The 24683-nt window shown below is 36.2% G+C and overlaps 1 protein-coding gene across 5 annotated transcripts in view; it reads right to left on the bottom strand.

Annotated features, from left to right (window-relative positions):
• MAP4K3 (mitogen-activated protein kinase kinase kinase kinase 3) overlaps nt 1-24683 on the bottom strand; it is a 200310-nt gene that overhangs the window by 77922 nt on the left and 97705 nt on the right. For all 5 annotated transcript variants that reach the window (XM_058551375.1, XM_058551376.1, XM_058551377.1 and 2 more), the window contains exons 3-4: nt 16849-16939; nt 5087-5151 (exon numbers count right to left, since the gene is read on the bottom strand). In XM_058551375.1, the coding sequence (XP_058407358.1) occupies nt 5087-5151; nt 16849-16939 (156 nt within the window). The remainder of the gene's footprint in view (nt 1-5086; nt 5152-16848; nt 16940-24683) is intronic.

Genomic DNA, 24683 nt, shown 5'->3' with positions numbered 1-24683 from the left:
TGAAACTTAATTCCCTTTCTGAGGGTGGGCTGGACAGAAATGACTTGCTTCTAAAGAACAAAAAATGGTGGAAGTGACAGTAAGCAGCTTCTGAGACTACATCATAAAAGGCTTTGTGGCTTCCTCCTTGCTCTCTGGGATCACTTGCTCTGAGGGAAGCCAGCTGCCATATCGAGAAGACATTCAAGCTGTCCTATGGAGAAATTCACATAGCAAAGAACTGAGACCTCCTGCCAACATCCATCAAGGAATTGAAGCCTTCTGCTAACAGCTGTGTAAGTGAACCATCTTGAAAGCAAATTCTCTAACCCTAATCAAGCCTTCAGATGACTGTAGTCTCAGGCAACAGCTTAATTGCAACCTCAAGAGAACCCCTGAACTAGAATCACTTAATTAAGCCATTCTTGAATTCTTGACCATCAGAAACAGTGAGAAAATAAACAGTTGTTGCTTTAAGCTACCAAATTTTGGGATTATCTGTTATCCTGCAATAGATAATTAATACAGTTCCCCCTTTTAAGAAGATTTAAATGAAAAAATATCATAAAGTAAGTGATGGAATCAAGGTCAGTAAAACAAAATATTAAAATTGGTTTAAAGATACTTTAGAAATAAGTGGAAATAACAGAAAAAATAGGCTTTAGCCAAAAAAGAGGAAGTTCTTTGCAAAATTTGCATGACAGATCAAAACATGGTTTGTATACACCTGCAAAAAAACAAACAAAATCCCCACAAGTATTAGGGATATTAAAAAAGAAGGTAATCCAGGATATTACACTACTCCTCACAGAAGGACAATGTGACGAAAGAGAGAGGAGAGAAGAGAAAGAGACACATAGAAAGAAATGAAGGTATGTGTTTTATATGGCTGTGCAAACAGACAGCACTGTAGACTAGCCAAAGAGGAGTACACAGTGCCAGGAGAAGGTCATTTTGTGGAAACTTCGGTGCATTCAAAAGAGTGAATACAGAGAAAGACAGGGTTTGGGGTTTTGTATAAGCATGTAAATCCCCAGCATATATGTTTAAGAATATGCAGGGTACTGCAAAGTTATCATTTCTTCTTCCATTGACCCAGTTGATTAGTGTAAACTAAATCAGTATTAAGAAATTCATATTACTTTGTTATTTCCATCATTTGGTCGAAATGGAATGATAACAATCATCACAACCTATTTCTGTAGCTAAATTGGTTTTCTTCCTTCTTAACGAAGAAAGCAGAATCAGACAGCTACGACCAATCATATGTATCTGATGGAATCACTAAACACTCTGAGAAAGACTAAAAAATAAGTATGCTTAAAAAACTAAAGATGCAAAAGAAGGAATGAAAAATTATAAGAAAAGAGTAAGACAAATAAAAAATAGAAGGAGATCTGAAATAGAACCAATTTCTAGAAATGAAAAATATGGTCATCAAAAATTAAAACCTAATGGATATACTAACCACAGCTGTAAAATCAGTAAACTGGAAGATAGATATGAGTTCCCTCAGTGCTCTACTGAGGGATAAAAAAGTGGAAATATGAAGTTAAGTTTAAGAGACATGGAGAAGATCTAAGATACATCTAATTGGAATTCTAGAAGGAGAGATCAGAGACACTGGGGGAGAAAATACTTGAAGAGAATAATTGATAGTTGTCCAGACTTCATGAAAGAACTAAATTCTCAGAGTTAAACACTTTACATCCTAAGCAGAAAAAGTAAAAGTAAATCTACATTTAGATACCAGAAACACCAGAAATGAAAAGGAAAATCTTAAAAGCAATTAAAGAGAAAGGAAGATTACCTGCAAAGGATCAATCGTTAGACTAACAGAAGGTACCAACAGCTATAAAAGCTAGAACACAACAGTCTAAGATCTTCAAAAAGCTGACAGAAAATATCTGTCTATGTTCACTTAAACTATCACTTAAGAGTGAGGGTCAAAGACAGTTTACCACCAGAAGAACCAGCTGAAAGAACTTTGGGAAGAAGGAAATTAAATCAATAAGTGAGGGAAACAGCAGTAGAGAAATTAGTCCCAAATAAGAAAAGGGGGGAATATAACATAGTTAAGATGTCCATACTTCCTAAAGCCATCTATAGATTCAATGCAATCCCTATCAAAGTTCCAACAACATTTTTCACAGAAATAGAACAAAGAATCCTAAAATTTATGTGGAACAACAAAAGACCCCGAATAGCTAAAGGAATCCTGAGAAAAAAGAACAAAGATGGAGGTATCACACTCCCTGATTTCAAAATATACTACAAAGCTATAGCAACCAAAACAGCATGGTACCGGCACAAAAACAGACACACAGATCAATGGAATAGAATCGAAAGCCCAGAAATAAACCGACACATCTATGGACAGCTAATCTTTGACAAAGGAGCCAAGAACATACAATGGGGAAAAGAAAGTCTCTTCAACAAATGGTGTTGGGAAAACTGGATAGCCATATGCAAAAAAATGAAAGTAGACCCTTACCTTACACCATACACAAAAATTAACTCCAAGTGGATTAAAGACTTGAATGTAAGACCTGAAACTGTGAAACTTCTAGAAGAAAACATAGGCAGTACGCTCTTCGACATCGGTCTTAGCAACATCTTTTCAAACACCACGTCTGACTGGGCAAGAGAAACAATAGAAAAAATAAACAAATGGGACTACATCAAACTAAAAAGCTTCTGCACAGCAAAGGAAACCATCAACAAAATGAAAAGGCAACCTAACAATTGGGAGAAGATATTTGCAAACCATACTTCTGATAAGGGCTTAATCTCCAAAATATATAAAGAACTCATGCATCTCAACAACAAAAAAACTACCAACCCAATTAAAAAATGGGCAAAAGACCTGAACAAGACATTTCTCCAAAGAAGATATACAGATGGCCAACAGACACATGAAAAGATGTTCAAAATCACTAACTATCAGGGATATGCAAATCAAAACTACAATGAGATATCATCTCACGCCCGTCAGAATGGCTATAATTAACAAGACAGGAAACAACATGTGTTGGAGAGGATGTGGAGAGAAGGGAACTCTCATACACTGCTGGTGGGAGTGCAAACTGGTGCAGCCACTATGGAAAACAGTATGGAGATTCCTCAAAAAATCAAGGATAGAACTACCATATGATCCAGCTATTCCACTGTTGGGCATTTATCCAAAGAACTTGAAAATACCAATTTGTAAAGGTACATGCACCTCTGTGTTCACTGCAGCGTTATTCACAATAGCCAAGACTTGGAAGCAACCTAAGTGCCCATCAAGGGATGAATGGATAAAGAAGCTGTGGTATATATACACAATGGAATACTACTCAGCCATAAGAAACGATGAAATCCAGCCATTTGTGACAACATGGATGGACATTGAAGGTATAATGCAAAGTGAAATAAGCCAGAGGGAGAAGGTCAAATACCGTATGATTCCCTTCATTAAGTAGTAGATAATAACAACAATAAACAAACACATAGGGACAGAGATTGGATTGGTGGTTACCAGAGGGGAAGGGGGGAGGGAGGAGGGTGAAAGGGATAATTTGGTACATGTGTGTGGTGATGGGTTGTAATTAGTATTTTGGTGGTGAACATGATGTAATCTATGCAGAAATAGAAGTACAATGATGTACACCTGAAATTTTTACAATGTCATAAACCAATGTTACTGCAATAAACAAAAAAAAACAAAAAAAAAGGGGGGGGGAATAGCATTTTAAATTTATAACATAGAAATTAAAAGCTTCTAGAAATACTGTATTTGTTCTGCAATGCAAAATAATGCCAAACATTTCTCAATTTTCACTGAAGCTTTGAAGTCAAAATGTTATTAATAAAAAAGAAAAATTTCTCAAATATAAAGAATAGCCACACTTAACAAAAAATATTCTCATAAAAGAAATAACTTGTCATACAGCATAAATGTTCTCAGGTTCTTTCAACTGGCTTTCAAGACTCTCCATATCTGACCCCACTTTCCAAATATATACCCCCAGACCAATAAAAGAAATCTCACGTCACACCTTCAACTCTACTGTTGTTTCATCTCCTAGAATGTAGTTCTTTCTCTTCTTTCTACTCAAAGTTTACCTATCTTTTAAAGACCAATTTAAAGCCCACTTTCTTTGTTAGCCTTCTAAAACAATTCCAGAAAATCTATCCTTTCCTTTTACCTAATTCAACTGTAGTTAGTAGTACATTAAAATACTATTATGTCAACCTTTATGTTAAGTAAAATCTTTACCAATAAGATACAGTGAAGTGAAGTGAAATGGAAACAGTAAAATTCCTACCCAAATAGTCTTCTGAAACATCTGCTTTCTTACAATCAGCCCCTAAAATTACTTAAGAGGCCTCAAACTAGAAAATATGAGCCCAAATTCTATATGAAAAAATGAGAAAATTTTTCCAAAATATTTTTTCAGAAAATTGACATCATGAATTATTAGGACATTATTTTATTCTACATTAATCGAAAAGCACACCTCCAGCAAAAGAATAAACCTACTCTGCAGTTTGTGACAATAATGCATTAACAGAACCAGAACAGGAAAGAGAGAGGAAGAAAAGATAGTAAACAGCGTTTATTTTACTTTACAAGTCTCTCTTATACAAGCCACTGAAACCTCAACAAAAAATGTTTTAATAATTTCTTATTTCCCCAGAATCTACCATCTAAGAGAGTAAACATTTATCTAAGAGAGTAAACATTTAATTGATGCTTCTTGAATACATGAGAGCAAAATCGATTATCTTTGTATTCACACTACTCATATATCAACTGGATATTCTTTTGGCTTATTATTAGCCATCGAGGTCTTTGCATGTTTTCTATAAGTCTGAGTTTGAAATTTCAAACTAACTAAATATAATATGCCTTCTTTAGAATTAGCAAATAATTCAATCACATATAATTTTCCAACTTATAAAGCAAATGCTCCTTTCTCATATATCTTAAAACTTTTATGTATCCAAATAACATAATGATAAAATATACTTTCCTCAAAACAACATTAATGTTTTAATATAATAAATAACTATATTTTAAGAAATTCTGCTTAATCTCTATAAAATATAACTTTGGTCTTACCATGATAAATATCCTGTAAAGAACCACCTCCACAAAACTCCATGCAAATCCAAAGTTTATCTCGCCTACAAAGAGAAAATAAGCATGTATCACATTTTCATGATTAAAGTTATTTGAGGTAACTATTTTAAGGTTGTATGCTATAACCTTGAAAAACCACATAAATGCAATGTGCTATGTAAGAAAAAAGCTAGTTAATCTCTGAGTAAACGAGTTACCTAACATAATGTGTTACTTTAACTCAATCCATGATTTTAATCCTTAAAATACACCATTTGTAGGACATAAAGATGTCATCAGGCAAATCCAAATAAGAGAAAATTTCCCTTCAGTTAAAAACTTCCCCTCCCCCAGTTTACCCATCTACCCCATGACATTATAAAACCTAAATGTTAATTAAAAGGCTCATACGAAAAACTATGTAGAAGATTCATCACAGAATGGCAGTACATCTCAAAGTATATCACTTTGATAGCACTCTCATTAACAAAACAAAGAGTAACTTTACCCTCTCATCTAGATTCAACAAAGATCTTTCCAAAATAATCTGTTAAAATTTATTACTCACTTGTCTTTAGACAGCATCTCTCTCACACTCACATTGTAAGATATCACAATGATAGTCATACGGGAAATAATGAGCAAAGATTTAATAGCTTATTCCTTTGTTCATTCTTTTGTTCAATCATTCATAACTTCATCTCCAAATGCACTATTCTCGGGGGGCAGAGATGGAATAGAAAGTCTCTGAACTCAACAAGCTTAGTCTAACGCAGAAGAAAGATTCTGCCTTAATAACATGTCTATTTCACCACTGAATTCACCGTGCCTAGAAGAATATCCAGCAAATGAATATTTGTTCCATAAACGAATGAATGCAGGACTGACTGAAAGAATAAACAAATCAATTAGATAAAGGGTCAGCAAACTATGGCCAGTGGGCCTAATCTAGCCTGCTGCCTCATTTTGTACAGCCCAGGAATTAAGAATGATTTTTATATTTTTAAATGGTTGGGGGCGGGGGGAGAATCAAAGGAAGAACAGTGCTTCTTGACACATGAAAATCTTATGAAATTCAAATTTTAGTGTCCATATAAAGTTTTATTGGAACACAATTATACTCATTCATTTACATATTATCTGTGGCTGCTTTTGTACTAAAACAGCAGAGTTGAGTAGCCACACACAAAGCCCACAAAGCCTAAAATATTTACTATAGGGTCCTTTACAGAAAAGGTTTGCTAACCCCTGGATTAGATTATAGTTTGATTAGTGCATAATCCAGGCATGTATAAAGTCCTGTGAGAAGCCAGAGGTAAGAATACGTAGGAAAATCAAGGGAAGTTTTTAGGGAGGAGATAACACTTGAGTTGGGTCTAGAAGTTAAAGTAGGAATTCACCACGGAGAGACAGGAAAGGGGCCTATACAAAAGAATGAAAATGTCAAAGACGACGACACATTTGAGAGACCGTGGGTGATGTTGTGTGAGTTTGAACACAGGCTACCTGAAGAGACAAGGGTAGGAAATGAAGCTAGAATAGGCTGGGGTCACACTGTAAAACAATGCTTGGTTTGTAGACTCCTCAGTTTAGTTACCTTCATTTGGATGGTCTCTAGTTTGTCAATGTCTCTTAAAATGCGGCACCCAAAATCAAGTACTATTCTGAGTGTTGAACGAACAGCGCATTACAAAGTGAAGTTGTTCTCAGGAGTGTATCACATATGGCGGCGGTGGAGAGATTAACCAGATGTGAGAAGTGAGCTGCCTTGGATGGGTACAGGACACAATGAGGGAACACAAGTTCTCAGAGTGTGAAGGTCAGCTAACTTGCAGTACAGAGTAAAAAAGTACCACGAATCTAGAGGTAGTAAAGCCCAGAAGAAATCTGAAGCCACTCAGCATCTAAAATTCACAGGTGGTCCACATGCCAATGAAACTGAGGCATGACAGCTGATGGTGAAGTATGAGCTAGCTGCCCAGTGGCCTGGTTTTAAGAACTCTGAGAATGGACGTCTGGGGCTGGCAGATGTGTGGTCTTATCCAAAACAATGAAGGCACTTACGACTGGAGATTTCTACAAAGGGAGAAGTTTAAATCTCCCAGAGAATCTAACAATTATTTCCTTTATTTGAACACTTGTATTTTATTAATTTGGCTAAAGGCTGTCTTCAGTTTCTTAGCAACTGCATTAAACTGCTGATTTACAGTTTGAAGTAAAACCTCTGGATCTTTTTAATGTAAAAGATGGTCAGATGAGTTTTCTCTCCAGCTCCATATCTGTATAAGTGGGTCACTTAAACTATGCATAGGACTGTCCTTATTTGCTAAATCTCATTCTTAAAAAAAAAAAAAAAGGTAGTTTTGAATCACATCCCTTTGTTTCTGACATGTAACTTATTAACTCTCTGACTGTTTTACTTGAAAATACTTCAGCATAGACAGTGTGACACCGATTTCTAATTGGAAATACACTGCCCCCCACACACTCCAGAAGTGGTTGGTTGGGAAGACCCTAATCAATCTACCCTCCAGAGGCAGCTATCACAAGGGCTTTGGTTATAAGCTATTTTCACCTGCACTAGTGAGTTTACTAATGAGCTTAAGGAATGTCAGAAATATTTTTTTCCACTAGTGACATGAATGGTGCTCTAACTACATAAGATTACTTAGAATTACCATTTGGCACCTCTCTGCCTTTGCTTAAACTGAGGAGTAAGACTCTGGCAAGTCCATCAACCAATGTTCCTCGGAATAATGCTTAGGCTCCAATTTGATATGAGTAACTCTGGATTCCACTGCCTGATCTCTCTAGGTGAGCTGGATCCTTCCTCTGAACAGTGGTTCTCAAAGTGCGGTCTGGGGGCCCCTGAGATCCTTTAAGGGGGTCAGCAAGGTGAAGCCATTTTCATAATAACACTAAGAAATCACTTGCCCTTTGCATTATTCTTCTCTCATGAGAATACAGTGGAGTTTTCCAGAGGCTACCAGCAGTATGATGGTGATGGTGATGGTGGTGGTGATGATGATGATGATGATGATGATGTCATTCCTCTGACAGCTACTGGAATAAGTGCTTACGTATTCTTGCATTTCAAATGTTCTAATATGATAAATATCAATAGATATAACCCACATAAACAAAGGCTCTCTGGGGTACTCAATAATTTTTAAGAGTGTAAAATAAAAGAGGTTTTAAGACCAAAATGTTTGAGAATCACTGCTGTAAAATATTTTCACATCTGCCATACGTGAATCTTTCATGTAGAATACCTGTCCCAAGTGTTTAAGGGACAGGCAGTGGGGACTTCTGATGAAAATTGGTTGAATGGTTATTTTGGGGTCTGCTTAGGATAAAATGAAATGACATGCAAAGTGCTTAGTAAAGGAACATACAATAAATATAAGCTGTTTTCTTCTCCTTTTGTTATAATTTATCTTGTAGTGTATTTATGTAAATAACCTTAAATCGCTTCTGAAACTCGGTGAAAGTGTAAATAAATAAAATCGACTTTTTTTTTTTAAGAAAAATAATAGAAGAGAGATGAGGTTGATCTGACATGGCTTCTTACTCAAGTCACGCTAATCACTACTTCTTTCTTATAAATGTTCACTAATTATCCAATTAATAATTTATCTTAGATGTTTCTTGGGGATGGATGACTGCAAGTTTAATAGTCTGTATTTTCTAGAAATCACCTTTTCCTTTGGCAAATTGGTCATTGTTGACCACTAACTTTCTTTGGACACTTCTCCTATTTGTCAAAAGACACTCACTGATAGTGGGTGACAATCAGATTTGCTAAATTTTCAGTATAATGAGATAGTTTATATAAATCTAAAAGCTTAGATTCATTTAAAATGTCTAGCTACTCTATAATTATCTACTCACCTATCTTGTGCTTCAATTCCTTCTTAAGAATGCTTTTCCTACCCTTTCCAATTTGAAAACAATTCTACTTGGTAGAGAAAAAAGACGCAGGAAATGAGTCCTCTGCTTTCTTATATATTACAACATATTCTACTTGAAGCTGGTCTACCCCCATTTTCCACCTTGCTTAAAAACAAAATTTTCTATTCATTCTATGTAAAATGGCTTTCCAACTTACAGACAGAGAAAAAGATCAGGAATATATATATACATATATTAGTACTTTACTTTTTAAGATGCCTAAAATACTTTACCTTTATAACATTCTATTTAGTTAAGCCTGGTATTATCAAAAAAGCTTGAATATTCAGAGTCAATGAGAAAAACGACTTCCATCTGTTCCATGAATGTCTCTCTTGCGATGATAAATCTGCATTTGCTTTTGGTCATTCACCGAGCCATCTGCCTAACAGGAAAGAACTTGAGTCCATCAGCCCATTTTAGGCAGGCCAATAAATTATAAAATCTTTGTCCCTAGGTATCTGAATTGAAATAGAATTAACCACTGAGGTAAATATTCAATGTATAACTATTAATTCCCTGACTCAACAAATCCTTGGAATTTTTTTTCTTATTCTCTAAAATTATCTTTATATCTTACAAGGTATAGAAAAATAAGGAGGAGGGAAAAAAGTTCACTATTTTCATCTTCTAGTTTGACGTTTACCAGGGTATACACACACTAACAGTCTAATAACTATTTCATTGAACTGAAAATCTTATAATTTCAAAAACACACTTTTTAATCCTCCCACACTTTGTCACACTTCACAGACTTAAAACTGATGGAAAAAACTAAGTACAATCATTTATATATTTTGCCCAAATATAACATGATTTAAAAAGTAAAATAAAATTTGAGCAAGATCACGAAGAATCAGCAGCTCTAGAATGTCTGCTAGAAACTGGCACACCAAGTCATTCTCCCTGGGACAGGATGGCTAGCCACGCCCCACACTGCAGTCCCCTGATCCCTGTACTTCACTGTGGGTTATCTCGCTGACCAAAGCACTTGCCAATGGCTATTCCACTATATTCAGCAAAATAATTCAACTTTATCCTTCACCGTCAATGTGGAAAATAAAAAGTTCAAAAACTGCTAGATGTTTTAATATAGGATAACTTATTTAATGTGAGTTGAACTTAAGATGTTTTGGTTCATTTTTAAACAGAAATGCAAAAACTACTGCATTCCAAAAAGTTATAGGTAACCTCTCCATCTGCTTTCCCTTTAACAATGAGGGGGCAGCTCTGTCCTCAGAGTGATACAAGGTGAACTATTTCTCTATGATTATACCTAACACTAGTTCAGCATATTTTCTAAAGAGTGGGTCACTGAAGAGTAATCCTATGTGAAACATGCTTCCAGAAAGAAATCACTGTAAAGCTAAATCAGTTTTAGAAATGCCACATATTAGTCTTCTCGTGGAGATTAACAAGGCCACTGGTATATTAAAGGCTCTGAGAAATCCTGCAGTGAGCAAGAGGAGGGGGAAACAAAATGGAAGGAGGAGGAGTTGGAGTTGAAGGAAAAGGCGGGGAGAGGAGGAGGAAGAGAAGAAAGAGGGGGAAGAAGGGGGATGGAGCAAGTTGGGAAGGGGAGATGGGGGAAGAAGAAGAAAGGGAAAAAGAAGAGGCAGCATGGGGAGAGGGAGGATGAGGAAGAGAAAGAAGAAATAAAACTTCTCTAATTTTGTTTAGTTCACTATTTCCTCAAATTATTTTTTCCATAGACCCATTTTTTTTCAAAGCACATATCAGCATCCCTCAAACTAATGTTCTATAGAAAACACCCTAGCAATTCTAGGATAAGGTAGTATCTCTTAAAGCAGTTCCACTAAATTTTCTGCTTAAAGTAGTGTTCTCAACTGGGGGTGCTTGTTCCCCCAAAGAACATCTGGCAATGTCTGGAGACATTTTTGGTTGTCACAGTTGGGAAGATGCTACTGGCATGTAGTAGAGGCCAGCGACGCTGCTAACCACCCTCCAAGGCATTTGAACTAACTACTATCACTACTACCGCTACTGCCATTGAAGGAAAGGATTTGAATGATGTGGTTTGAATCAGTGTAAACAGAAAACTAAAAGCAAAAGAGGAACATTAGTGGAAAACAGTGAAAGCCGGATGAAGGATTTTAGTTTAGCTAATGGTATTGTACCAATGTTTTGACAAATGTACCATGGTTACGTAAGATGTTAACATTAGGGAGAGCTGAGTGAATGATACTCAGAGAACTCTCTGTACTATCTTTGCAACTTTTATGTAAATCTAACATATTCCAAAATTAAAAGTTTCTTTTTTTAAAAAAAACAGTAGCTAGGTATAAATTAAAGTGACTTAACCGTTATCTTTCTTTTCATTGTGTGAGCATTCAAAAAGGCACCTCCAGTTAAGATCCTGTGGTTTTCCTCCCCAGCCCTGTCTCTGGCTCTAGAAAAAAATCTCTCTCTGTTTCTGTATAACTCAAGCGATTACCATCTCTTTCCTGGATTATTGTAATAAATTTAACTGAACTCCTTGTCTAAATCCCTATACCCCAAGTCCAGACAGAATATACTACCCTCTGTGTTAAAACCTGTCAACAAGTATGCTCAATAGTTACAGGTCCTAATTAAGGCATAAAGGTTCCTTTTTTGCTTACATCCTCACAGCCTTACCTACTGCAACTATACCCTTTCCTCTCAAGCTCTGAGACTATATTAGCTATCTCCTGAATACTTTATGATTTTTCATGCATGCATTCCCTTTGTCAGAAATTATAATTTTCTACACACATACATACACACACTATCTACACACATACACACACTATAGTAAATGCCTACTAATCCTTTAGCACCCAATATTTAGGAAATACATCATTCATAGAACTCTCTCTGATGCCCTTACTATGACAAAATTAGATATTCTACCTTCTTTACCACTTTGTGTCTTACATCGAAATTATTAATGCTCCTAGCATATTACATTGCAATTATTTGTTCATGTCTATTTCTTCTATTAGATTATAACCTCCTTAAAAGCAGGGACTATGTTTTATCTATCTTTACCTCTTCAGAAATCAATACAACACTCTATATATCCTAAAAAACAATTAAGAACACTTTGTAAATGATGGTGATTTACAAATATGTTATTATTATGAGATAAATTATACTCATCTAAACTAGTACTCTGTATTTCAAGGGTTTAAAATATCTGATCTAAATAAAACTGTTGTTACTGTACGGACCTGATCTTCTACTGGCTTATCTTTTGAGGAGCATTTGTTATTATGCAACCTGAGCTTTAAGAGTTTAAACTGGAGAGAAATGTCTCCATTTTGTTAATTTATTCTTAAAAGATATGCTGGGCTAAGGAAGGCTTAGAAGGAAGCTCAAGTTAAAACCATTCTTTGCTTAAAAGAAGCAACAGTTAAGCTCTACTGGGAATAAAGAATAGGTCTACGATGATTTCAATCTGTTGCTTTATAAATACACACACACACACATATACAGATAAAAATACACACCAAACCAGGACTATTTACTTCAAATTTTACACTTTCAGGGAAAAGTTTTGTCTACCCAATTCTTTTTGTACAGTATGTGTAATTAGGCACTTAATAAACACAGGCTTTTAAAGATACTGAAGAGCAGAGTAGGTAAGGCCCTGTTAAGAAGAATGCTAGGTATTCTGTTTTACAGGAGCTCAGTCTCAGTATTTATTTCTTTAAGAAGTGAGCATAGCTACTCTGTTATAAAATAGGCTTCTGAACTTATAATTATACGCTGGTCACCTATTCAGTAAATTCAGAGGTTAAGTCTGATTCCCTGAGGGGAATATTTATTAATAGTCAAACCACATTAACCCAATTTTCTCAATTTTTTTGTCTAAATTTGTTTTAATAGGTTATAACAGCAACACGATGGAAGAAAGTTGCTACGAACAGTATATATTTTAGGGGGGTTGAAGTTCCTTGCCTTTTATAAAAAATCATTCAGTAAGGAGAAAGAATCCAAGAAACCAGGTTCCCTTTGAGACTAAATCTGGCCTTCCGGGCTAAGTAATATGTACAGTACACCAAAAAGACAGCGAACTAGGTATCTGCAGAGCCAGGTTTAAATCCCAGCACCAACAATGAGTAGGTGGATAACCTAATGAAGTCATTTATCCAGCACTCCATTTTCTCATCTGGAAAAAAGAGTGGGCTAGGTGACAAGATCTCTTAGTCCCCTGCAGCTCTAACACCCTACAAGTCTAATAATTAGTATTCCATACTCCAAATTTGGCTGAGTTTGGACTTTAATTAAAGAATAAGGGAAGAATCTCTATAAAAGAGCTAGAGAAAGAGGATTAATTGCTGTTTTATATTATACTACCATCTGCTTTCATATCACTTTCATCAGCTACATCAGTTACACAATGAAATCATCTACTTAAACTGATATTTCCTATCTTAGATCATACAACTCCAAACAAACATAGCTCTACTGAAAAAATGACTCTAATTTTGTCTGTTTTATCTTGGTTTATGGGCAGTTTTGCTCTTTGTATTCTTATATTTGGATTAAAATAAAAGCACTCTTTGAAAAAACCTCATCGAGCTATACACAAAACGAATTTGTGCACTTTTCTGTATGTACGTTATATGCTTCAATATAAAAAGTTCACTTTCAAAAAAGGATATTCAAAATATAGTCAGAATACACATTTCCTGAAATCTACAAGTAAGTATAATTTTTGTTAAGCACACCCTCAAACTGGCTCTCTTGGAGCATGCCTAGAAGTGAAGGTTAATGGGTGTCTTACTAAAGAGTTGTGGTATTTTGCCCTAAAGCCACAGCTAAGACTTATCAACAAAAATGGATACAAACCCAAGAAGAATTCTGTATTTTGGTGAGTAGCAAGATCAAACATTTTGCTGCCTAACCTGCATGGGAAGGCTCTTCCCTAAATAACCCAGAAGGTCAAATGTCCAGTTTAGTATTTGTTTGTTTGTTTTGGGGGTGGGGTGGGGAGGGCCTTTGGAAGTCTGTTTGGTTGGCTCTTTTGGCAAGGAAGTTAGAAAGGCTAAGTCAAAAGTCATGTGATCCATGAGCACAATATCATACAAAGAACTAGAACCTTACTCTGTCAATAACTTGAAATGCGAGTGTAAACTAAATACTTGATGTTAAACTCTCTCAAGCATCTTACTTATAAAATGGAAATAACATCTACCAGAGTAATATTGCTAACAGTGTTGTTGAAAAGACAAATGAAGCAGTAACACGATGGTACTTAAGCATTTATTATGTTCTAAGTGCTGTTCTTAACACTTAACATGCATTTACCCATTACCCTTGTAGCTATCCCATCACCTATCTATTATTATCATCCCCATTTTATAGATGAGGAAACGAACGCACAGAGTGGTTAAGTAATTTACCGTAAGTCAAATACAGTTAATAAGTGATTGAGTCAGGACTCAACCAACCCAAACAATCTGACTTCAGAACTTAAGCTCTTAACTATCAAATATACTTTTGTCTCTATGGCAAAAAGACCATGTTCTTTTCACCATACAAAGGTTGCCATATAAATGGATGGAGCTATCCTGGAATAACAGGTTAGGCTTTGGATGGTCCCACAGTTCTAGAAGACTCAAGCATGTTTGAGAAGTACTCTTAGACCAAAGGGAAACACAAAAACTCTTTAAAAGACCTGTTTGGGGCCGGCCCGGTGGCGCAGCAGTTAAGTGCACGTGCTCTGCTTTGGCAGCCCAGGGTTTGCAGATTCGGATCCCAGGCACGCACCGACGCACTGCTTGTCAAGCCATGCTGTGGTGGAGTCCCAGATAAAGTAGAGGAAGATGGGCACAGATGTGAGCCCAGGGCCAATCTTCCTCAGCAAAAAAAGAGGAGGATTGGCAGAGGATGTTAGCTCAGGGCTGATCTTCCTCAGCAAAAAAAAAAAAAAAAAAAAAAAAAGAAGAAGAAAAGACCTGTTTGCCCTTGTGGGGGAAAAACTTTGTAATGCTTCTCCTAATTGAGTCTAAGTAGGTCATTTTATTAGGACCAATAACAATAAAACAAATTGTTTTGAAGTGATGATTTTTTTCTTTTTTTGGTGAGGAAGATTAGCCCTGAGCTAATATCTATTGCCAATTCTCCTCTTTTTTGCTGAGGAGGATTGGCCCTGGGCTAACATCTGTCCCCATCTTCCTCTACTTTATATGTGGGACGCCTGCCACGGCATGGTTTGATAAGCAGTGCGTAGGTCCGCACCTGGGATCCGAACTTGTGAACCCCGGGCCGCCGAAGCAGACCACACAAACTTAACCACGAGGCCACCAGGCTGGCTCCCAACGTACTGGTAGTAATCGATTATTTGTATCATAAACTTAACTGATTTGTTTGTTTGTTTGTTTTGGTGAGGGAGATTGGCCGTGAGCTAAATTCTGTTGCCAATCTTCCTCTTTTTGCTGAGGAAAATTGGCCCTGAGCTAACATCTGTGCCCATCTTCCTCTATTTTATATATGGGACGCCACCACAGCATGGCTTGGTGAGAGGTGCATAGGTCCATGCCTGGGATCTGAACCTGTGAACCCCAGGCCACCGAAACAGAGCACGTGAACGTAACCACTATGCCACCAGGTTGGCCCCAACTTACCTGATTTTAAGAGATTGTTTCTTTAAGCTGATACAGTAGATACTTGTGCTGGGTCTGTCCATAAAACATAAATTGATGCAGAAACTGTCTGTGTTCCGTTGCTATTTGAACTACTCACCATTAAAGTAGTTTGAAATTGGCTGTTAAAGAACCCATTCAAAAAGTGTAATAGTCATTGACCTGGAGGTAGTACCTGTCCCTATGTGAACTAAAGTCTCCATTAAACCCACCCTTCAACCTTAACGAAGGTGGGGCAATCAAAGCTGTCCAAAACTGGTTAGAATCAAGGAGAGCTGGTCCAATTAGCTTTTCACAAGCTGTAAAGAAGAGAGGGCAGAATTCCCCACTCTTTTCCATTTGCTGTGCCAACATCTGAAGAGGAAAAGTATTTTATACTTGGATCATATAAGAATGGAAGCTGCAATAAGTTACATTCTTATACATCCTACACTATATCAGAACAAAACTGAAGAGTTTTTAATACATAAGAAAACATTCTCCAATCCTCCCTTTGGAAGGAACCTTAAAAAACAACTAGGTCATAGTGCTAACTCACAATTGCATATAGAAGTGAAAGGAAGAACAAGATTTGACCCTGAGGGGATCCTCTATGAAATATGACCTGGGGAACCAGGCTTGGTCCTACCAAACTAAGACAAGAGGCAGCAAATTCACAGTCTTTCTAAGTTCACTTTAGGACCTGGGAAAATAAGAAGTTAGTGAAATAATTATAGTTCCCAGTCTTTTGAACAAAATGAAGGGAAGGGATGATGCAATATTCTGAGGCTGGAAGCACAAAACAAAAAAAAGTTTCTAATAAAAACGTAACAGTAAGAGATGCTCCTGACTTTCTAAATTTATCCAAGTCTAGAAGAAAGGGGCAACAGAGTGGTGTATTTAGATGTCTAGTCTACCACAGAAAGATTAACCATAAAAATCAGTTTTTACTTGCCAGCTTCCTCACTGAAACCACATCCAGAATTCTCAAAAGCACAACAGATAAATCACAGACTACGATATTGGTTACAGAATTAACATAAACTGGTCATAATTAAAAATCCCATTCATATGAAAATATCCCATCTTCAAAGCATGAAGAAAACTACAAAACAAAGTATTAGAGCTAATTTTATTTTGTTAAATGTATTAGGTGATGAAAATCATTATTGTTTTTCAAAAGAGAAACAAACAATGTACCTGAGATAGCTTCCAAAATAAGCAACAATATTTGGGTGTTTACAGTCTTTCATCATAATAATTTCTTGCTGCACAACTGCAAAGTCTTCTCCTAGAATAAAAAACAAGCACGGTGAATATTTAGTAGGTAAGTTTCAAAATGTTGATTTGTTTCAAAACATAATAATGTTACTGATATTATTTTTAATGACAATTTCAGTCCTCTCTTGACAGAAAGTAAAGTGCAATGATTAAAACCATGAACTCTGATTCCAGACTATCTGGATTCAAATCCCAACTCTGTCCTTTCCTAAGCTGTGTGAACTTGGGAAAGTTACTTGACTTCTCTGTGCCAATTTCTTTCTCTGTAAAATGGGGATAATAATAACGATAACCTATCTCATAGGGTTGTTGGAAGGGTTAAATGGGTTAATACATGTAAAATGCTTAGAACAGTGCCTGGCACAGAGTAAGCACTATATATGCATTTGTTATTATTACTATTATGCCTTGGACATAATCATCATATAATTCACTAGAAAACACACATTACTTTTTCCTTTATTACCAAATAACATTTAATATAATTTCAACACAAAGAAGTAATTCTTTTTTAAGCTAGGGCAGGAACCTTTATATAACGTGTGTCAAATGTACCTCCACAGGCTCTTTGCAGAGCTGAGAGGCCTATATTCTGGCAGTACTCAGTTTCTAGATGACCCACATACACAGGCTTATCCTGTATTGGAGTGCCTTGTTCCAAGTGTGCTGGGATGCAGAATGGGATTGTATTTAAGCCTGGTCAGACTACTAGCAAATAATCTCTCTCCTTTTACTCCCTACCTGTCCAAATTCTTCAAAATAAGATCTGGCAATCCTATAGCAGTGTCACATGCTATGGCTCCTGAATGAATATTTGTCATACAGAGAAACAGAACTGCAGTGACTGCAAACCAGAGACGATGCAGAAAGAGAACAAATGGAAGTGCTTACGTTTAAATCAAAGTAGCTTTGAATTAATAACTCAGTTTTTAAAGCATTATATACTATAAGTAGCCTGATTAAATGTATATTACTGGCAAAGTAAAAAATAGAAAGTTTCCCAAATTACTGCTCAAATAATAAGTATGAGGTTGTTATGGCAAGCCCTGATATTTCTGGCCTTGGCATTTTCCTATTGTAAATGTAGCTGAGACTTGAAGTAGCCTAAACACGATCCACCTAAACCCAATATCAAAACCACCTTACTGCCCCGGTTACAAGGAAGAAGTAATGGAGGGCCGGCCCCGTGGCTTAGCGGTTAAGTGCATGCGCTCCGCTGCTGGCAGCCCGGGGTTCGGATCCCGGGCGCGCACTGACGCATCGCTTCTCCGGCCATGCTGAGGCTGTGTCCCACATACAGCAACTAGAAGGATGTGCAGCTATTACATACAACTATCTACTGGGGCTTTAGGGGGAAAATAAATAAATAAAATGAAAAAAAAAAAAAGTAATGGAGAAGAGATAGTATGTCAGATTCTTAATTTCTGCAATGAAGTGAGTACAAAATCAAAGATCTCCAAAGAGAGAATAGGACATTTTCATAACTACAAAATTTCAGAAGAAAAATCACTGAACTAGGATCTTCTGAGTTCACTTTGGACCATTAAGAATTCCTGATTTTCAGTATATTAAGAAAAATCCAAGTTAGAATTGAATAATAAAGCCATAACGAGACTAAGACCAATTTTCAGGGATACACTAAATTCTTTGAAAGGTCTAAATTTTGCTTTTTCACCTGCCTCTCAATTATACTTTTTCCCCAATCTGGTGAAACGGCTGCATGAAATCAAAGCTGATGTAGTCAGAGTAAACTTGAGTTTGATGGTTAGAAGACAGCAGCTCTTTTTCTGGAGGTAGCCCTGTGGTTGTTAGTAGTCATCAGGCAAACTCACAGGGAGCCAGCTTTAGAAAAAAGTCGATCTGCAGAAAACACTGAGGAGAAACAGGAAAAGGAGGGAAGAAAGAAGGCACGTGATGACGTAATTTAGTTACTATAGCAAGCCTCACCTGTCTCTGTAATTTTCAGGTATACCTTACATGACCATCAAATTCCCTGTATTGTTTAAGCTACCTTGAGTTGTGGTTTCTGTTACTCACAACTGTAAGCATCACAACTTCTACACTGATTTTTGTACTATCACAGCCCTTATGACACTGCACAACGTCTATATGTCTATGTGCTCACTAGGATATTATGCTCTCTAGGACAGGATTATGCCATAATCATCTTTGAATCCCTAGCACCTGATATGTGATCAATAAACCTGTTGCCTGAATGAATCTATGATACCACATAATTCATCTACATGATGACTCTAAATCAGGAATATCTGCTTTTGGTTTAATTTCATCCAGTTATAAGCATGTTTTAGACAATTAATTGCTTATTTCTACTCCTGTGCTTTCTAACTAAAACCTATGAATGCCTTTAAGTCTTCAACTACTACTTCCCCATGAAATGTTGTTGATCCAGAGTGCATCCTTTTTTTCCCTAAGTCATCTCCAAATGATTATGAGAATGGCCCAATTAAATTCAACATTTTTGTGGGGAAAAAATCCACAACTTGATTTTGAAAAAGGTAGATTTAGGTAGGCAAAAAGAAAGCAGAGTTTAACACATTAATAATCCAAAGGAGCCTCACAGTCGATTTAAAGGACTTTCTTCAAAGCTCAAGAAATATATCCCAAAGAATAAACTAACAGACACCCCCCCCACCCCCCCAAAATCCTAGTACACTTAATTGGATACTGTACAGCAGGATGGTTAGACTAGATAACCTCTAAAAATTCTTTCCAATTCTGAGTCTAGGATTTTTTGATAAAAATTTTAGACATCAAAATGAAGACTACATCTTCTAGAATATGGTGAAAGACAAAAAACCAAAAATGCCTAATAGAGCAAAACAAGCAAGCCTACAAGTAGAGCAGATCATGAATAAACCAAGTAAACAAGCAGAAAAACACAAACTCATACATGCAAAATTCTCAGAATACACATGACACATATCAAGCGTTCCATAAATGTTAACTATTTGTAGTAGGCTGAATAATGGCCCCTAATGCCTGAAATCTGTGAATGTTACCTTATACAGCAAAAAGGGCTTTGCAGATGTGATTAAATTTAGGATCTTGAGATAGGGAGATTATCCCGAATTATCTGGGTAGGCCCTAAATATAATCACAACTGTCCTTATAAGAGGGAGGCAGAGGGAGATCTAAAGCAAGATGCTACACTGCTGGCTTTGAAGATAGAGGAAGGGGCCAAGAATTACGGAATGCAGATCTAGAAGCTTGAAAAGGCAAGGAAACAGATTCTCCCTTAGGATCTCCAGAGGGTGTACAGCCCTGCTGAAACCCTGATCTTGACCCAGTGAAACTCAATTTGGACTTCTGAATTCCAGAACTTTTAAGAGAATAAATTTGTGCTGTTTCAAGCCAAGTTTGTGGTAAACTGTTATAGTAGCCATAGGAAACTAATACACTATTACTATCAACATTATTATTATTGTGGCAGAGCTGGCTACCCATTCACAAATAATCTGGGCTCTCCTTTCCATAGTACAGACGTTCGTTATTGGTGGGAGGCAATTATCTAGTCAAAGATTACAATTCCCAGCCAATGTGAATATTGATGTGCCCAAGAGACTAGATCTCACCAATGAAATGTGAGCAAAAGTAATGTGTTCTTTTCTCATTATTTCTTTCCCTGATCAGCAGGCTACATAACACTGTGAGGCCCCAGAAAATGCAAGAAGTATGGGTCCCTGAGTCACTAACAGGAAGAAAGTCATCCAACGACTTGAGTACCTGCCCTGAACTATTACATAAACTTGAAATAAAATTTTATTATGTTAAGCCACTGATGTGTTCTAGTTTAGTTATTACAGTAGTTAACATCCTAAGCTGATATAAGTATTACCATCCATTTACAAAAAAGGTTTTCCAAACCGTAGTAGGTGCTTCGCAAATGTTTTATTGGACTAGCAAACAAGAGACTCAGTCCCTCTATTTATTTATTTATTTATTTATTATTATTATTTTTTAAATTTTTTGTTTATTGCAGTAACATTGGTTTACAACATTGTAAAAATTTCAGGTGTACATCACTACACCTCCACTTCTGCACAGATTACATCATGTTCACCACCAAAACACCAACTAAAACCCATCACCACACACATGTACCGAACCATCCCCTTCACCCCCCTCTCTCCCCCGCTCCCCCCCCCAACCACCAATCCAATCTTTGTCCCTATGTGTTTGTTTATTGTTGTTATTATCTACTACTTAATGAAGGAAATCATACGGTATTTGACCTTCTCCCTCTGACTTATTTCACTTTGCATTATACCTCTATTTAATAGATAAAGAATAGAGACAATGATAGATACAATGAACAAGATTATAGGCGTTTCCCTCTATTTGGTATACAATGCTTTTCTGGAAATAGCTGTATTTAGTCAAATTTGTGAAAGCAAAAGAGGAAACTTGAATGTTATGGCAGTGGGTCTTTCCCTGAAAACTACAATACAACACAGAATCCCTAATACCTCTTTGCCTTTTAGATACAAAGTGACAACCATTGTACTTCCAACATTTCATAAAATTCTTTACTTTTTCTTTGACAAAATAGTATATAATCTTAAATCAAATGGATATCCAACTGACTGCCTTTTTGGTATGCCTAGTTATTTTCACTGGTGTCAACTGTACTAAGTTTATAAGACCTACTCTTCTTATCATTAATACAAGTGTTTTGAATTAACATACTATCCACTCATTTTTTAAATAAAATAATCAGCAAAAATTCAATAAAATAAATAATTATATAAACACTGTTGTTCAGATAAATATGGTGAAGCCGTCAAAACAGAACTATTGGATGAGAAGTAGCACTACCATTTTGGTCTGTTTAACAGCTTATGTATCTAAGTCCAAGTCATTGTATGAAGGCAGTTGACGTGTGTCTGTACAATGAATGAAAGTAGAGGTTATATGAAAATCAAACAGGGAAAACTTAAGCATTATCTCTATTGGAAGGTGAACCAACAGACCAGTATATTCACGTCCTCAGGGAACCAAACCTTGGTCCATTTTGCAAACCGTGTATCCTCTGTTTCCTTAGTTCTGTCCCCTATGAAGTAAACATGAGTTTACAAGTCACCATACTCAATTACCCTTTGTTTTCTTATTTTCCTTTAGTAACTTTCATTTCTCTCTCTTAAATGTTTAACATCTTCATGACCCTAATAAACTGACATGGTTTTCCAGAAGCATCTCGACAAATGTCATTGTAATGAAATAATTCTTTGCAGTATCAATAGTTATTTAACATGGTAACTAACAATAGAGTAGATTAGAATTAAAAATACTTTTTAATTATCATTTTTGAAGATTTTAAAAGCAAGTCATCTTAATCTGTTATAGGTCTACATTTTAGCTTATAATTCTGTAAAGAGATATGTGTGTGAGTGTACGTTTGTGTATATATATTATTTGTGAAAATATCTAATGCTTTAATTTGGATAAAGATGATTAGTTATTCTTAGGATGTTATCTCTTGAGAAGACATTCAACAATGACTGTACACTGAGAAGCTAATATGATGACATAAAAGAGAACGTACTAGAGATTATGGATAGAGTTCCAGAAATGAACAAGACTTTCATTGACTTTATGAATCTTACATGGGACATAAAATGCATATAATAATAACTACAATAGCTTAAAGTCAAACCTTAAATAGTCCCTTATTTCTTTAACATTAAATCTATACTTTGCTACTGGACTTACCATATGTAGCACAGTGTTATGATTCAGGACATGCACTTTGGAATTAAAATACTGAACTATAAAACTCGGTTTTACAATTTTCTGGTTTTATGATCTTGGGCAAATTCATTTTTTCTCTCTCTCTGAGTTCAGGCTCCTCATTGTGAAATGGAGATAACATGCCTCCATCTTAAGGTTATTGTAAGGATTAAATAAAAGAATATTTGTTAAGTACTTAGAATAACGCCTCACACATAATATTCAATACCTACTACCTGCTATTATTACCATCCAGTATGATTTGTTATTTGTAATTCTACGCTATTTCTCCTACTATTCTCCGCCTTAAATCTGCTTCAGCCATCCCGGCCTCCTTGCTTTCCCTGGAATACCATAAACAAGCTCCCGACTCAGAGCCCTGGCACTTTCTATTTGCGCTATCTAATGTGCTCTTTTCCCCCCAGGTGGTCTGCTTCCCCACTTCTTTCAGGGCTCTACTCAACTGCTGTCTTTAAGCTGAGATCTTCTCTGATATCCCCACATAAAATAACAACCCACAATCACAACATCCTTACTCCGCTTTATTTTTCTCCGTAGCACTTATCACATCTAACACACTACATGTTTACTTATTCACTGTCTCCAACACATAATAGGGACACTCAATATGAAAACGAGTTAATGAGTTATTCTAGAAGTACTAAGCAACTGAAACCCACAGGAGAAAAAAATAAGTTACTATAAATTGTAGAAACACAAAATTCTCACTATTTGTAACATATATGATTGTGTTCCTGGAAAACAAGCAAACAAAAATCAAATGAAAAAACAACCAGACACAATTTTAAAAATCCTTAAGTGGGGGCCGGCCCCGTGGCTTAGCGGTTAAGTGTGCGTACTCCGCTACTGGCAGCCCGGGTTCAGATCCCAGGCGTGCACCAATGCACTGCTTCTTCGGCCATGCTGAGGCGGCGTCCCACATACAGCAAGTAGGAGGATGTGCAACTATGACATACAACTATCTACTGGGGCTTTGGGGGAAAAAAAAAAAAGGAGGAGGATTGGCAATAGATGTAATTCACTTGGTAATACCAAGTGAATCTTTTTTTTAACATAAAAAAATATATAATTAAATTCATCTGGAAAAATAAACACAGGGGAACAGTTCTGTAATAGGTATTACCTTAAAATAAGTAGCTCCTACATAAAAATTGATATATTCAGAAGAATTCTCATCTTTTTTATTTTTCGTCTATCTTGGATCATGTTAAATATCCTATGGCCAAAGAGACAAGGAAAAGAAATAAAAAGCAACCAAATCGGAAAAGAAGAAGTAAAATTATCTCTGTTTGCAGATGACATGATCTCATATGTAGAAAACCTTAAAGATTCCACAAGAAAACTATTAGAACTAATAAATGAATTCAGCAAAGTTGCAGGATACAAAATCAACATAGAAAAATCAGTTATGTTCATATACCAAGCAATGAATAACCCAAAAAGGAAATTAAGAAAATCTCAATTACAATCTTAACAAAAAAATAGAATACTTAGGAATAAATTTAACCAAGGAGGTGAAAGACTTGTACAAATTGTTAGGAATCAACTCTTAACTTGGGTTCAACAGGATCAAGAAGAAATCCCCTTGGTGAAATGAAACAGTAAAAGATTAAAATATCTTGATTGGTGTACCAAAATAGTTTCTGTCAGATGGTTAGGTTTAGTTCTTGGTTTAAGGAAAACATGATGCCCACCCCCCAAAAAACTCCTAATCTAATGCAGTGTTTCTCAACCTTGTTTTCCTAATGGCCTCTCTCCATGAAATTTTAATGCACAGATATTGTATATATCTGTTTATGTACTGTATGTATATCTGTGCTTTATACACAAAAAGAGTAAGATTTTTTTCACCCCCAAAGAACCAAATTCCACCCCATTCTCATTTTAAAGATATATTTGAGAAAACATTCCCCAGTGTGCACAGATGATCTCCAGGTAGTGAAGGAAGAATGGCTTAACCTGAGATTCCTGACTAACCCGCT

The sequence above is a fragment of the Diceros bicornis genome, chromosome 12 (genome assembly GCF_020826845.1).
Source record: "Diceros bicornis minor isolate mBicDic1 chromosome 12, mDicBic1.mat.cur, whole genome shotgun sequence".
Taxonomy (NCBI): Eukaryota; Metazoa; Chordata; class Mammalia; order Perissodactyla; family Rhinocerotidae; genus Diceros; species Diceros bicornis.
This window is presented reverse-complemented; position numbering and strand designations above follow the sequence as displayed.